The sequence below is a fragment of the Amia ocellicauda genome, chromosome 8 (assembly GCF_036373705.1).
Source record: "Amia ocellicauda isolate fAmiCal2 chromosome 8, fAmiCal2.hap1, whole genome shotgun sequence".
Taxonomy (NCBI): domain Eukaryota; kingdom Metazoa; phylum Chordata; class Actinopteri; order Amiiformes; family Amiidae; genus Amia; species Amia ocellicauda.
In genome coordinates, this window is record NC_089857.1 from 42,827,447 (window position 1) to 42,841,793 (window position 14,347).

General features: G+C 43.8%; 1 protein-coding gene across 1 annotated transcript; it reads left to right on the plus strand.

Annotated features, from left to right (window-relative positions):
- The first annotated feature begins 5,449 nt into the window (after positions 1–5,449).
- LOC136755299 (protein shisa-like-2B) lies at positions 5,450–8,865 on the plus strand. Its single transcript, XM_066711769.1, has 3 exons — positions 5,450–5,780; positions 8,518–8,724; positions 8,841–8,865. The coding sequence occupies exons 1-3, from the start codon at positions 5,590–5,592 to the stop codon at positions 8,863–8,865; spliced, it is 423 nt and encodes a 140-aa protein (XP_066567866.1). The 5' UTR covers positions 5,450–5,589.
- The last annotated feature ends 5,482 nt before the right edge of the window (positions 8,866–14,347 follow it).

A 14,347-nucleotide genomic window follows, 5' to 3' on the forward strand; every position in this document is an offset into this window, starting at 1 on the left:
GTCTGTCTGGGATTACATGAAGAGAGAGAAGCAACTGAGGCTGCCTAAATCCACAGAAGAACTGTGGTTAGTTCTCCAAGATGTTTGGGCCAACCTACCTGCCGAGTTCCTTCAAAAACTGTGTGCAAGTGTACCTAGAAGAATTGATGCTGTTTTGAAGGCAAAGGGTGGTCACACCAAGTATTGATTTGATGTAGATTTTTCTTCTGTTCACTCACTTTGCATTTAGTTAATTGATAAAAAAAAATAATAATAACATGTCGATTTATGAAAGCATCCCTACTTTACAGCATTTTTTCACACCTGCCTAAAACTTTTGCACAGTACTGTTTATATATATATATATATATATATATATATATATATATATATATATATATATATATATATATATATATATAAACAGCTCTGGAAAAAATGAAGAGACCACTTAACATTGATTTCTGAACTTGGAGTGTTCTCTTAATTTTTTCCAGAGCTGTATATACACTCACCTAAAGGATTATTAGGAACACCATACTAATACTGTGTTTGACCCCCTTTCGCCTTCAGAACTGCCTTAATTCTACGTGGCATTGATTCAACAAGGTGCTGAAAGCATTCTTTAGAAATGTTGGCCCATATTGATAGGATAGCATCTTGCAGTTGATGGAGATTTGTGGGATGCACATCCAGGGCACGAAGCTCCCGTTCCACCACATCCCAAAGATGCTCTATTGGGTTGAGATCTGGTGACTGTGGGGGCCAGTTTAGTACAGTGAACTCATTGTCATGTTCAAGAAACCAATTTGAAATGATTGGACCTTTGTGACATGGTGCATTATCCTGCTGGAAGTAGCCATCAGAGGATGGGTACATGGTGGTCATAAAGGGATGGACATGGTCAGAAACAATGCTCAGGTAGGCCGTGGCATTTAAACGATGCCCAGTTGGCACTAAGGGGCCTAAAGTGTGCCAAGAAAACATCCCCCACACCATTACACCACCACCACCAGCCTGCACAGCGGACTGCCGCATACTGGATGTTTTTCCCTTTTCACACCACTCTTTGTAAACCCTAGAAATGGTTGTGCGTGAAAATCCCAGTAACTGAGCAGATTGTGAAATACTCAGATCGGCCCGTCTGGCACCAACAACCATGCCACGCTCAAAATTGCTTAAATCACCTTTCTTTCCCATTCAGACATTCAGTTTGGAGTTCAGGAGATTGTCTTGACCAGGACCACACCCCTAAATGCATTGAAGCAACTGCCATGTGATTGGTTGATTAGATAATTGCATTAATGAGAAATTGAACAGGTGTTCCTAATAATCCTTTAGGTGAGTGTATATATATATATATATATATATATATATATATATATATGTATGATAGATAGATAGATAGATAGATATCTAATGAAGGACCAGTTTTTCAAAACCGCACAGGGTGATGCATAAAATAATTGAATCATAATTGTCATACTTTTGTAACACAATTAATTGCAGATAATAATCTTGGTGTAACAGCCTTGTTACTGGAAATGAAAATGGAAAATATTAACCATTTTTATTGCAGCAGTTGGATCAACAGTGGTGGTTAAAATGACAGGAAGTAGTGAACTTTGACTGGGTGTGAAGTGGCTGCGTGTTGTGAGGAAATCAATCTTGTATAACTGTTCTGCACTAATAACACAGAGATAGGCCCGTGTTCACACAGGCTTTCCTGTATATTTATTCTGAGACTACATTCAATGTTCTGCATATTGTCTGTAAACCAGACAGCAATGTGTAAAATCTTTGTCCACTTTAAAAATGTCAATGTTTTTAAATCAACCCTTCTCTCTTTGCCAAAGCTGTGTATTTTGTTTTCAAGCAATTATTTGTATTGCTCAGGTCATTGCACTGTAAATCCACAAGAGGCCAGTGAAGCTGTACTCTCACCAGCCTCCTCAGAGCATCTTTCAGTTGTCTCAATTTATTTTACATCTGAGTTTGCATGTGTATCTAGCTGAAAAGATGTGTGCGTGTTAATTGACACAATCAATCAAAACCCAGAGTGGGTCTCTGATCACGTATGTGTGCAAACAAAAGCAGGACATAAATAAAGTAAGTTTATGCTGAAGCTTTGACCTTGTCCCTTGCCTTATTTACCATCAATGTAGAGAAGTGCACAGTGAAACCAGTGTCTTTGGCTTTGTTACAGTCAGCTGTCAGCAGTGGCATGGGTCTCTACTGTTCCCATCATACTTGCTGCTTCCCCTTAGTAATATAACTAAATATTAGCAATATCTAAAACATCAATCACAAGGAAACAATGAGATAAATCTAAATATTTTCAGCTCTACAAATAAATAAAATGTAACTGTGCATGGTGACAGTGTTTAGCAAAAAACATATGTGTCAGTGTGTCATCGAAGTAAGTAAATAAATTGATGTAATTCGTTATTTTAATGCTGCAGAATGGTGCAGTTTTAAAACTCCTTAGCTTCCGCTTGTCTTTTTTACACAAACCGTCCTGTTTTGGACAGTCTCCAGTGTTGACACCTACAATAATAACGTGGTGCCTCTCGTCCTGCTGGAAAACAGACCTAACTGCATCCATATGAAAACAAAGCAATTCAGGCATCACGTGTACAGCACAAGACAATAGCCCAGGGCCTCTGGAACATTTGCAAAAGCATAATTCGGTGCATGCAATTATTCTTCTTGAAAATGCAATGCTGTTTTGTGTGAGACGCCCCTGGATCCTTGCCCAAACATTTCAGCTAAAAGCTTTGCAGCTATTACTCCTGTGGCTCACATCAGAAAGTAAACTGAAGCAATTAGCCAAGTGAAGACCGTGTATGTGCGGCAATGACAAAGACCGAGATATTTATTGCATTTTACTCATCCACATAAGATTGATAAAATGATTGATGTATTAACTAAAGAAAGAAAATAAACACCAAGCATTCAAAGATGTAATGTTTTAAAATAATTTTCAGTAGCTAGCTTTCTTTTGTCTCTATTGTTAATGAAGGGTATTGTTTTTTAATGGCGGGGCAGTTGTCTTTGTGCCGGGGGCTTCTTGCTTTCTGCTGATGGACAGTTGTTACTGAGTGCTGGGCTTGTAGTCTGTGACTGGGTCAAGACTGGCTTCATTTTCTGTCTTAGTCTGAGTATTTGGACCAATCCCATCTCTCAGTGGGTCTGAATGGTGGATGACAGCCCTGGTGCCCCTGGATGACCTCACAGGGTTTTATAGCCACTTCCTGACTGTAGTTTACACACCCGGTTGTCATGTGACATTGCAGCTGTCTGGGTGAATGCTTTAATTTGTCTGATAAACTGTAAAAACGTGGGAAATAGAATATTTCCACAAGCCACACAGTTGAATGTGTGCGACACTGATGCGTCCATCATGTCGTTGTGCTTGTCAGATCGCACTGAATGATCACGTCCATTTCCTCTGTCAACAGCTTCAAACTACAATGAAATAATACAAGCTCTTTTCGGCAAGGATTTGGACATTGTGTGTCTGTGAGCTTTCTAGCCATCATAGCAGTGATGTCATTCCCATTATCTATGAGGAGAGATGCCTTAGCAACCAAGCAAGATGAGGCTTTTAACACACCAGTACTGGCAGGTTAGCAGGGATATGAAATTGTGGCAGAGATATTTTGAATGCCTCCTCTATTTTAGCTGCATTCTTGTTTCAGATGTGAGTTCTGGCTTAGATACAGTTAGGTCCATAAATATTTGGACATCATTTTGGCTCTGTACGCCACCACAATGGATTTGAAAGGAAACAATCAATATGTGCTTTAAGTGTAGACTTTCATCTTTAATGTGAGGGTAGCTACATCCACATTGGGTGAACAGTGTAGGAATTACACCCATTTTTATATGTGATCCCCCCAATTTTAGGGGCTCTAAGAATTTGACAAACTAACATAATCATGAATTAAATAGTGAGTTTTAATACTTGGTGGCAAATCCTTTGCAGTCAATGACTTCCTGAAGTCTGAACCCATAGACATCACCAGATGCTGGGTTTCATCCCTGGTGATTCAACAACTAAGACATAAACTGAACAAGTTTCACAGACACGTGACCAACAGAAATGGAATAATGTGTCCCTGAACAAAGGGGGGGTCAAAATCAATTGTAACAGTCAGTATCTGTGTGGCCAGCAGCTGCATTAAGTCCTGCAGTGCATCTCCTCCTCATGGACTGACCCAGATTTGCCAGTTCTTGCTGTGAGATGTTACCCCACTCTTCCACCAAGGCACTTGCAAGTTCCCGCATATTTCTGGGGGGAATGGCCCTTGCCCTCACCCTCCAATCCAACAGGTCCTAGACGTGCTCAATGGGGTTGAGATCCGGCTCTTCGCTGGCCATGGCACAACACTGACATCCAACGAAGGTGGGTTTGTGCCCATAGGCGACGCTGTTGCCGGTGATGTCTGTAAGGACCTGCCTTACAACAGGCCTACAAGCCCTCAGTCCAGCCTCTCTCAGCCTATTGCAGACAGTCTGAGCACTGAGGGAGGGATTGTGCGTTCCAGGTGTAACTCGGGCAGTTATTGTTGCCATCCTGTACCTGTCCCGCAGGTGTGATATTCGGATGTACCGATCCCGTGCAGGTGTTGTTACACGTAGTCTGCCACTGCAAGGACAATCAGCTGTCCTTCCTGTCTCCCTGTAGGCGTCTCACAGTGCGGACATGGCACTTTATTGCCCTGGCCACATCCGCAGTCCTCATGCCTCCTTGCAGCATACCTAAGGCACGTTCGCGCAGATGAGAGTCTAGTAATGCAATGTCATGGCAACCGTCCCCTTTGCTCTGAGCGATCGACATAAAAGTTTGAACCGAAGGCAGTTGATTTGACCCCCCGCAGCCCTGTCATTGTGCAGAAACGAGGGATTTGAGCGGCGCTTTTCATCCGCTGATCTAAATTGTTCACACTGAAGTGTACGAAGCCTCTCACCCCGACCTGCCTGAAAGGGACGGATGCTTTTTCAGGTGCAGGGAGCGAACACAGACACACTCAGATCTTGTCACTGCCACACACACAGAGGCTACACCGACAATCTCGGCTTTGTGCGACTCATCAGATTGTAGCTGATTGCTCTATTGAGCAGTGTGTGTGGGTAACAGCACTCTGATACCCAAGACTGAGAATGAGAAAGATCACTCCTAACAAAGCATGTGTGACAGGAGCTTTTAAAAATGTGCAGGCAGGTTTAAGCACACACACACACACACTCTATTCTTTATGGCCTTGACTAGAAACAGGGAGGCTATTTTTGGCATTCACAGAAAAAAAAAAACAGCAGTTTTTATATATATATATATATATTTTTTTTATTATGATAATTATTATCTTCGTGTTCTGGAAATCAAAAAGCCGGAGAACGTGGTCTCTGTCTCCTTGGAGAGCCACCTCCCCGATGACAGAGCTCTCTGCCCACCTCCTTCATGTCACCACAGCTGCCTGCTCCTGTGCATAAAACTCAGAGCGAGTGAGACGGCAGCACAGCGCAGCCAGGCAGAGGGGAGCGCAGCTGCCGAGACCCCGACGACTTGACCCCCGTGCTGTTTCTCCTGCCCCTCTCCCGTCCAGCATGACTGAGGGACTGCACGTGTGCGAGGGCTACTACAGCACAAACACCAGCTTTGTGAAGAGGTTCGCCTGCCCTCCCAACCACAACTACTCGGACTTGGCGTTCTGCTGTGGCTTCACCGACTTTAAGTACTGCTGCAGTGAGCCGGGCAATTACTTCCCCTACAAGCACGCCTACATGTGGACCCTGAGGTAAGCAGCCTGCCGCAGCGTGGAGAGCATGTGTTTCACAGGGGGAATGATAGGTTTCTATCCCAGGACAGAAGGACACTAAAGTCCACTAAAGCCATGGACGTGCTGCCCGGCAGTAGCTATAGTGTTCTGTCTTTTATATGTGGGGTTATTCTGTAGAGAAACCACCTTAATTGTTTCCACTTCTTTGCTTGGCTTTATTGTTTCACAGTCTTTATTTGCATCCTTGTGAAGTAAAGAAACATAAAAAAGTATTTATTTCTTCCTCTATCTTTCGTTCAGTCTTTAAGCATCTGAAAATGTCATGTACATGCCCTCATGTGTGTTGGCAGAAGTGAAAAAGAAAACAATCTGTGATTTCCTGTTTAATTCTAGCACAGTAGAAACTTTTAACGCTTACAAGTTGAACCCTCCCCACAGGATGGCAGTGATCGAAATGCTATAGGAGGGTTGTGTTCGGCGTTCAGGGTGTGAAGTGGCGTGACTTCCTGGATACAGACAGGTTCCTACAAACAGAGAGGAAGGAGTGACAGGGACTGAGCACACGTATGACACATGTTTAGAAACTGGGGGTTGTCCTTTAACAGTCAAATCAGATTCTGTGATACTTTTGAACATGGCAGGGTCATCTCAATATCAATACACAGTAATGACAAACATACACTTATAATGGCTGCTGTGTTCAACTCATAATGACAAGTAGATTGAAAGTAATTAACACACACACATATATATTGAAAACTTCAAATTTAAACTAACGCAAATTATCTCAAGAAATACCCCAAAGTAGTTCCCAGTTTCCCCTATTTCAACATTGCAGTTTGATTTCTACTGTATACTCATATCTCATGAAATACTAGGTGTCTTTCCCCATCGGTGAAACAAGACTCAAATCCTCACTGAAACCATCTCAGCGCGAGTAGGAGCCGGGGAGCAGTGAAGGAAAACTTGAAAGAATCGGCTTGATTGAGACATTGTTCGGTGTGGATTAACCTCGGAGGCAGAGTGAGCCAGGAATGCTTTCAAGTAGGCTGCTTTGTCCCCGAGCATCCGGAAAGATGGGCAGTAATGTAGGAGAAGAGCCATCAGGGCCCACGGAAAAGAACTGTAAAACACACATACACAAAACAGGACTGAAAATAGACCGCCGAGGAAGAGATGCAATTTAACAGTAGAGAACAGAGTGACTTATTAAGACCATTGCAGCGGGAGATGTATGGGTTTCCTGCCGGTCTCGTGATCGCACCGGTGTCCAAGAAACAGGGCTTCACATCAGGTTTGGGGACGAAGCAGTCAATACGCTTTATTCAGGATTGCTGGAGAGAAAGGACTCACACAGTGTTCTGTTCGTACATTCCCTTGTATGGTGATCGTATAGTTAGTTCCTCATTTCTTACACAGTGGAGTTTTGCAATTTCAAAAGCAACTAAAGAAAAAGGAAAAACAAGTTTAACCCCTTATATCCTTCACTCTAATTCTTAGAAGCTGAGCTTGCTCATTGTGCGGTTTTAACTATCAGATGGAAACTGCCTGAGCTACGCTTGACCCTCCTGCAGGCACTGGACTTCAGCAAGTCTTAGGGTTAGCGTTTGCTTCAACACCAGGTTGCTTTTCAGATTGTGCACAGATTCCTTAATATTCACATCAATATTTTGGTTTGTTGTGGGTTCAATGTTATGCTTACATAACGCCCACCCAACACTAATCAAAGAAAGGAAGAAAAATAAAATGCAATTCATTAAAGATATGCAAGTCAGATTTGCCTTCAGCTCTGCCGTTAATTCCCTTTCTGAAACCCAAACACCACTTTGCGTGGCGTCTGTGGTGGTTTTTGTGGTTCGGTATCCCAGGCAGCTTCCCGGAGGAAAGAGGGTGATGGTGGCGATCTTGTTTGATTGGCTGATTTCTTTGCAGGTGCATCAGGGACCTGAATGCTGCCGATTGAGTCACAAAAAACAAAAACGATTGATTGATCTGAAGGTGTATTTTTTTAATTGAACTAGAGCTGGAATTTCACTGAGTTGTACATTGTGTTTGTTTGATTTGTTGTTGTCTGTCCATGTTTGTGTTTATGATCCCATTGGTACCACGCGAGGAGCTACCCTGCCCTGCAGAAGTCAGCCAAGGTGTGATTGTGTTGTTAACTATGCAAACCTCCATCAGTTGCACCACTACAGGTATTGGTTTCAAATACGGCAACAGACACAAGTATGATGAGGCTCTGGTCAGAATTTCTGTCTTAAACCTACCAAACACGCCGCTGAGCAACTGCATCCATTCGTATGTGTTTGTTATGTTTGAACACTTAGAGAGTGCATTATTTCTATACGAGCTATTTAATGTGGATATCGTGCAGCTACAGATAACAGATTTCACAGCAGAACAGACAAGACCAGGGACACCTAGTCTTTCACTGGCGCTGAATGTTGAGTAAGTGTGTCCCTCCTACAGATGCTCCGTCTCCATCACCAGGCAGATGCAGCACAAGCAGGAAGATCAGTTTCAAAATATGAGATGCTAAGACAGTGCATCTTTCTAAGCTCCTCTCTTTTCCGTGACGTCAAGGTTGCGGTCTTTGTCTCCGCACCGCGAGCGCCGCTGCCTGTCCATTGTGTGCGTCGCTTGTGTAATCGGGGCCTTCACACTCGCACAAACAACAGCAACAACCCATTGTGAGTGCGTCTCCCTGGAATGCGGTCAAGGTTTCAGCACGGCTGTCTGTGTCTGTGTCGTTCAGTATAGGAGCGATGCTCGGATTGGGCATTGCCGCCCTGGTCCTCCTGGCGTTCGTGGTCAGCGTGTGCATGCTCTGCTACCTCTTCCTCCACACCAAACCCCGGCAGCTGGACTCGGGACTCCGGCTGCATGCCCTGGACAGCGCTGCCACACAAGGTTGGTTTGAGTGGTGGGAGTATCATCTTGTTATCATTATACTGAAATCTAGGTCATGTCTATGGTTGTCAAGGGAAAGGGAGAGGATCTGTGGATTGAATGAAGTTTCCAGGAAATAATTCCTCATAAACAATAAGTCTTTGTTGATATGTCTGCATGTCGTTTCAGAAGCTACGGACACTTACTCGTGTAGAAATTACTGGAAAGTGTCGTCAAATCTGACCTTGTGACCTCGCGCACAGTTGCAAACTTCCTAATTACACAGCCCCTTATGAAAATGTATATCCTTGAGTATTATTATTCAGTTTTGAAGGGAATTTGATCAAAGATACTATGATCTAGACCAGTGTTGCATCTGCAATCATTTGGGGGGATGCTGGCCAGTAAGCAAGGGTTTTTCATATCGCAGTATATGGAGAGGTTAACGTGAACCATTTCATGGTCACAATGTTTCAGAGACCCTCCAAATTCCACAAGATTCCTCGTCCAGAGACGTTGTGCGCCATACAAACAAGTGTTGAGTACATACTTGTGTTGTTTGGGCCGGTAATCTCTTACTCTGGACAAGAAATCTCCCTCAACACCCGGTTCATTCCTCAGCTGGCTGTGAAGACTCCTCCGAGCTCTTGGGACTTCAGCTGTTTGAGAAGAGGTTGGGTCTGTAGTGTGCTCTCTCACTGGTGCCATATATCATCATGAGAAGTGCACTGCAATGGCACAGAGTGGCCACCGTGCAGCAGGGTTACTGGTCTTTAAAGCACGAGGGACAAGTCATCTGCAGCCATTGTTATGCATGTAGAATAGAATAGCCCCTCTGTGTTTTGTGTCTATAGTAGCTACAGGGCACAAGAAGAAATATGGGATCTGGGCAAAGAAGTCCAGACTGGATGAGGAGTCTTCATCTGCAAATGGGAAGATGATCCAGGAGAGCAGGCTGGCGGCCATCACAGCAGTGGAGGTGTCAAACAAATCTGACAGCCACAGCAGTGACCACAGGACCGTACCATGACACCAGCACAGGGTAACTACAGGACCGTACCATGACACCAGGACATGGTAACTACAGGACCGAACCATGACACCAGCACAGGGTAACTACAGGACTGTATCATTACACCAGCACAGGGTAACAACAGGACGGAACCATGACACCAGCACAGAGTAAATACAGGACCATACCATGACACCAGGACAGGGTAACTACAGGACCGAACCATGACACCAGCACAGGGTAACTACAGGACTGTATCATTACACCAGCACAGGGTAACTACAGGACCGTACCATGACACCAGGACAGGGTAACTACAGGACTGTATCATTACACCAGCACAGGGTAACTACAGGACCGTACCATGACACCAGGACAGGGTAACTACAGGACTGTATCATTACACCAGCACAGGTTAACTACAGGACCATACCATGACACCAGGACAGGGTAACTACAGGACTGTATCATTACACCAGCACAGGGTAACTACAGGACCGTACCATGACACCAGCACAGGGTAACTACAGGACTGTATCATTACACCAGCACAGGGTAACTACTGCTGGTTGTGTGCTTTTTGTTCACCACCCTGCGAGTGAAAAATTAACGTGTGTCCATTTAATATCAGCCCTGCTGTGTGACGGAGGCAGAGCTGGACTCTGGGCGGTCCTCGAAACAGAAGTATCCACCTGATTGACACCCCGTGCGCTCGTGGGATGGCTGGAGATCTGCTTATTGTGTGTCCAATCTGCTCTTCTGTAATACATTAAAGGCACCAAAAACTTGTAACCATTCTGCGTTTCCCTGGATCATTGAATGCAGGATCTTAAGACAAGGCTGAAACACAACAGCTGGGATAATTCATGTTGCGTTCCATGTCTGCAGAGAATCAAGGTGATTGTGATGATATTAGCTTTTCTGTTTCTCTTTAAACCTGATAACATTTATTATTGAAACGGTGCAAATATCTGAAGTGCCTGCTCTCTGGATTCGTTTACTGTATTTCCAAGGTAATCCTCAGTTTCTCCTAATGTCAGCTACAAAACAAAGTATTTATATTTAACACAACACCTAAGGGTAACCTATATTTCATATACATATTTATCTGTATTGTATTACTGTCAATATTATTTCCAGACTATAAAGCTTTCACATTTTTCAGTGCTTCTAAGTAGCGACTGCTCTAGGTCTGTACTTAAACACCAGTGAGTCAACAGTGTTTCTGAAGTGACGACAGCATCTTAAAACAACACAAAGCAGCTCGTCGCTAAGTGTGGCAGCTATGGTGTCACATTTAGAGAACAGACAGTGAAAAATAGAAGATTGGAGAACATCGTCCTCTGGCAACCATCAGACGGCAGCTCCAACAACAGGGACTAACACTACAGCTCAGCCTGCCGACTTCTCTACACAAAGAGATGCCAGAGTCAGAACCTCTTCTCCAGTGGCAATTAGCCCAGGCTTTCAGGTTTATGTTAGGCATTAGTTTATTTCCTACTTTTAAACTGAAGATGATGAGAATGGTGAATATGCCGCCGGTAAATCCACTCCTACACTATCTTATAACAAATCAACTCTGGCGTAAGGGCGCAGTTTTTATTCATCTGGTGGGCATGCGAGCCTCGTTGAACTAAAAACGGAAACGACAGCTGATAAAAGCAATTTACCTAGCTGTGCTGTTCAATCAAAGTGTTACGAAACAGCCCTGGAAAGAGGAGCAGCATTGGGATTATTGCTGGTGGAAGAGCACTTCCCCAATCTAATTCTGGGAGGTGTGAGCGCACATACAATTAGCCCATCTTGTTTCCCATTTGAACAGGCACGGCCGTCTCTTACTCACAGATGGTGTCGCTGCGCATGCTGAAGTCTGTGAGGAGTAATAAGGGCCTGACGAGGATATTGCCAACAGTCTCCGAGAGTTAATCACATTCTTCAGAGTCATTTAGGATGGAGCTTTATTGCCTCCGAAAATAGCAGGGAATCTTCGGCGCCGGAGGACGCTGTGTACCTGTCAGTCGCCCACAGCGTGCCGCCCGTGCGGCTGAGTCACCCTCGCCAAAAGCGCCTGACGGGGAAATAACAGACAAATGAGATTAAGACAAATGAAAATGGATATACACCGGAAAGTGAACTCAACATGTTTGTGTTTCTTTTCAGATTTTAGACTGAGAGGGCGACATAAAATAGTCTGATCTCATTCGTATAGTCCCAGGGATCCCAACTCTGCTCCTGGAGGACCCCCTGTCCTGCTGTTTTTTTCTTCCAGCCCAGCTTACTTAATTGAACCCTTTATTGAACTCAGAATTTCCTGAATAAGAACCTTTTAATTAAGTATAGAATTGTATAAAGAACTTCTTAAAGAACCAAGTCTTTTATTACACAATTTAAGAAGTCAATTCAGTGACTCCAGCTGCATAGAAATAAATGGGATGGCAGCCCAAAGTTTCCACCCAGTTCAGTCAACCCGAGTTGTTTGTTTTCTTGAGGTTGAATCCGACTTAAATTCTGAAAATACAGTTAGGTCCATAAATATTTGGACAGTGAAACAATTGTCATTATTTTGGCTCTGTACGCCACCACAATGGATTTGAAAAGAAGTGATCAAGATGTGCTTTAAGTGTAGACTTTCATTTTAATTTGAGGGCAGTTACATCAAACGGTAGTGAACGGTGTAGGAATTACACCAATTTTTATATGTGATCCCCCCAATTTTAGGGGCTCAAAAGTATGTGGACAAACTAACATAATCATGAATTAAATTGTGAGTTTCAATACTTGGTGGCAAATCCTTTGCAGTCAATGACTGCCTGAAGTCTGAACCCATAGACATCACCAGATGCTGGGTTTCTTCCCTGGTGATGTTTTGCCAGGCCTGCACTGCAGTGTCTTTAGTTCCTGCTTGTTCTTGGGGCAGCAAGGTGGCGTACAGAGCCAAAAATGATGACAATTGTATCACTGTCCAAATATTTATGGACCTAACTGTATGTGATAAATGAATGCATTCAATACTGATTCAACTACAGGAATCACAGATTAACACGGCGGTTTAATCACACTGGGACTCAGTTTCCTGCCCCAAGGAAAGACTGACACCTACTGGCCCACAAGCACAGGTGTGCCCACAGAGCCACACCCAGCTCACACTGGAGACGTGTGGACATCAATGTAGACATGCTTCTGGAAAAACAAGACAGGTATATATAAGTACATATACTCAGCACACACACATATATATTTATTATTTTCCCCTTCTGCACTTTGTGTAATGTACTAATACATCTACAGTGAGGGAAAAAAGTATTTGATCCCCTGCTGATTTTGTACGTTTGCCCACTGACAAAGAAATGATCAGTCTATCATTTTAATGGTAGGTGTATTTTAACAGTGAGAGACAGAATAACAACAAAAAAATCCAGAAAAACGCATTTCAAAAAAGTTATACATTGATTTGCATGTTAATGAGGGAAATAAGTATTTGACCCCTTTGACTTAGTACTTGGTGGCAAAACCCTTGTTGGCGATCACAGAGGTCAGACGTTTCTTGTAGTTGGCCACCAGGTTTGCACACATCTCAGGAGGGATTTTGTCCCACTCCTCTTTGCAGATCCTCTCCAAGTCCTTAAGGTTTCGAGGCTGACGTTTGGCAACTCGAACCTTCAGCTCCCTCCACAGATTGTCTATGGGATTAAGGTCTGGAGACTGGCTAGGCCACTCCAGGACCTTAATGTGCTTCTTCTTGAGCTACTCCTTTGTTGCCTTGGCTGTGTGTTTTGGGTCATTGTCATGCTGGAATACCCATCCACGACCCATTTTCAATGCCCTGGCTGAGGGAAGGAGGTTCTCACCCAAGATCTGACGGTACATGGCCCCGTCCATCGTCCCTTTGATGCGGTGCAGTTGTCCTGTCCCCTTAGCAGAAAAACACCCCCACAGCCTAATGTTTCCACCTCCATGTTTGACGGTGGGGATGGTGTTCTTGGGGTCATTCCTCCTCCTCCAAACACGGTGAGTTGAGTTGATGCCAAAGAGCTCGATTTTGGTCTCATCTGACCACAACACTTTCACCCAGTTCTCCTCTGAATCATTCAGATGTTCATTGGCAAACTTCAGACGGAAGATGGAATATGATTGATTGATTGCTTCTGTGGACAGGTGTCTTTTATACAGGTAACGAGCTGAGATTAGGAGAGTCCCTTTAAGAGAGTGCTCCTAATCTCAGCTCGTTACCTGTATAAAAGACACCTGGGAGCCAGAAATCTTGCTGATTGATAGGGGATCAAATACTTATTTCCCTCATTAACACGCAAATTAATGTATAACTTTTTTGAAATGCGTTTTTCTGGATTTTTTTGTTCTTATTCTGTCTCTCACTGTTAAAATACACCTACCATTAAAATTATAGGCTGATCATTTTTTTGTCAGTGGGCAAACGTACAAAATCAGCAGGGAATCAAATACTTTTTTCCCTCACTGTATATGAGCTTGTGTATTGCACGGATCGACAGCTTGGGTGGGATTTGTGTCAGTTTCCTGTCCGCCCAGCATCCGGCTGATTTGAAATATAACCCGATTTCGGGGGAAATGATCAGCGTGTGGATGCATGGGATGGCGTTCCGGGTACACAACATCACTGTTCTGCAATGCCTGGATCCCTTTGGAGACACCGAACACAACAGAGAGA

What these genes read in the sequence shown, in the direction of transcription:
- LOC136755299 (XM_066711769.1), top strand. Translation starts at nt 5,590, where the DNA reads ATGACTGAGGGACTGCACGTGTGCGAGGGCTACTACAGCACAAACACC. An exon ending in GCCTACATGTGGACCCTGAG is followed by an intron (nt 5,781 to 8,517) that starts GTAAGCAGCCTG and finishes TGTGTCGTTCAG; the next exon opens with TATAGGAGCGATGCTCGGAT. An exon ending in ATCATTATACTGAAATCTAG is followed by an intron (nt 8,725 to 8,840) that starts GTCATGTCTATG and finishes ATGTCGTTTCAG; the next exon opens with AAGCTACGGACACTTACTCG.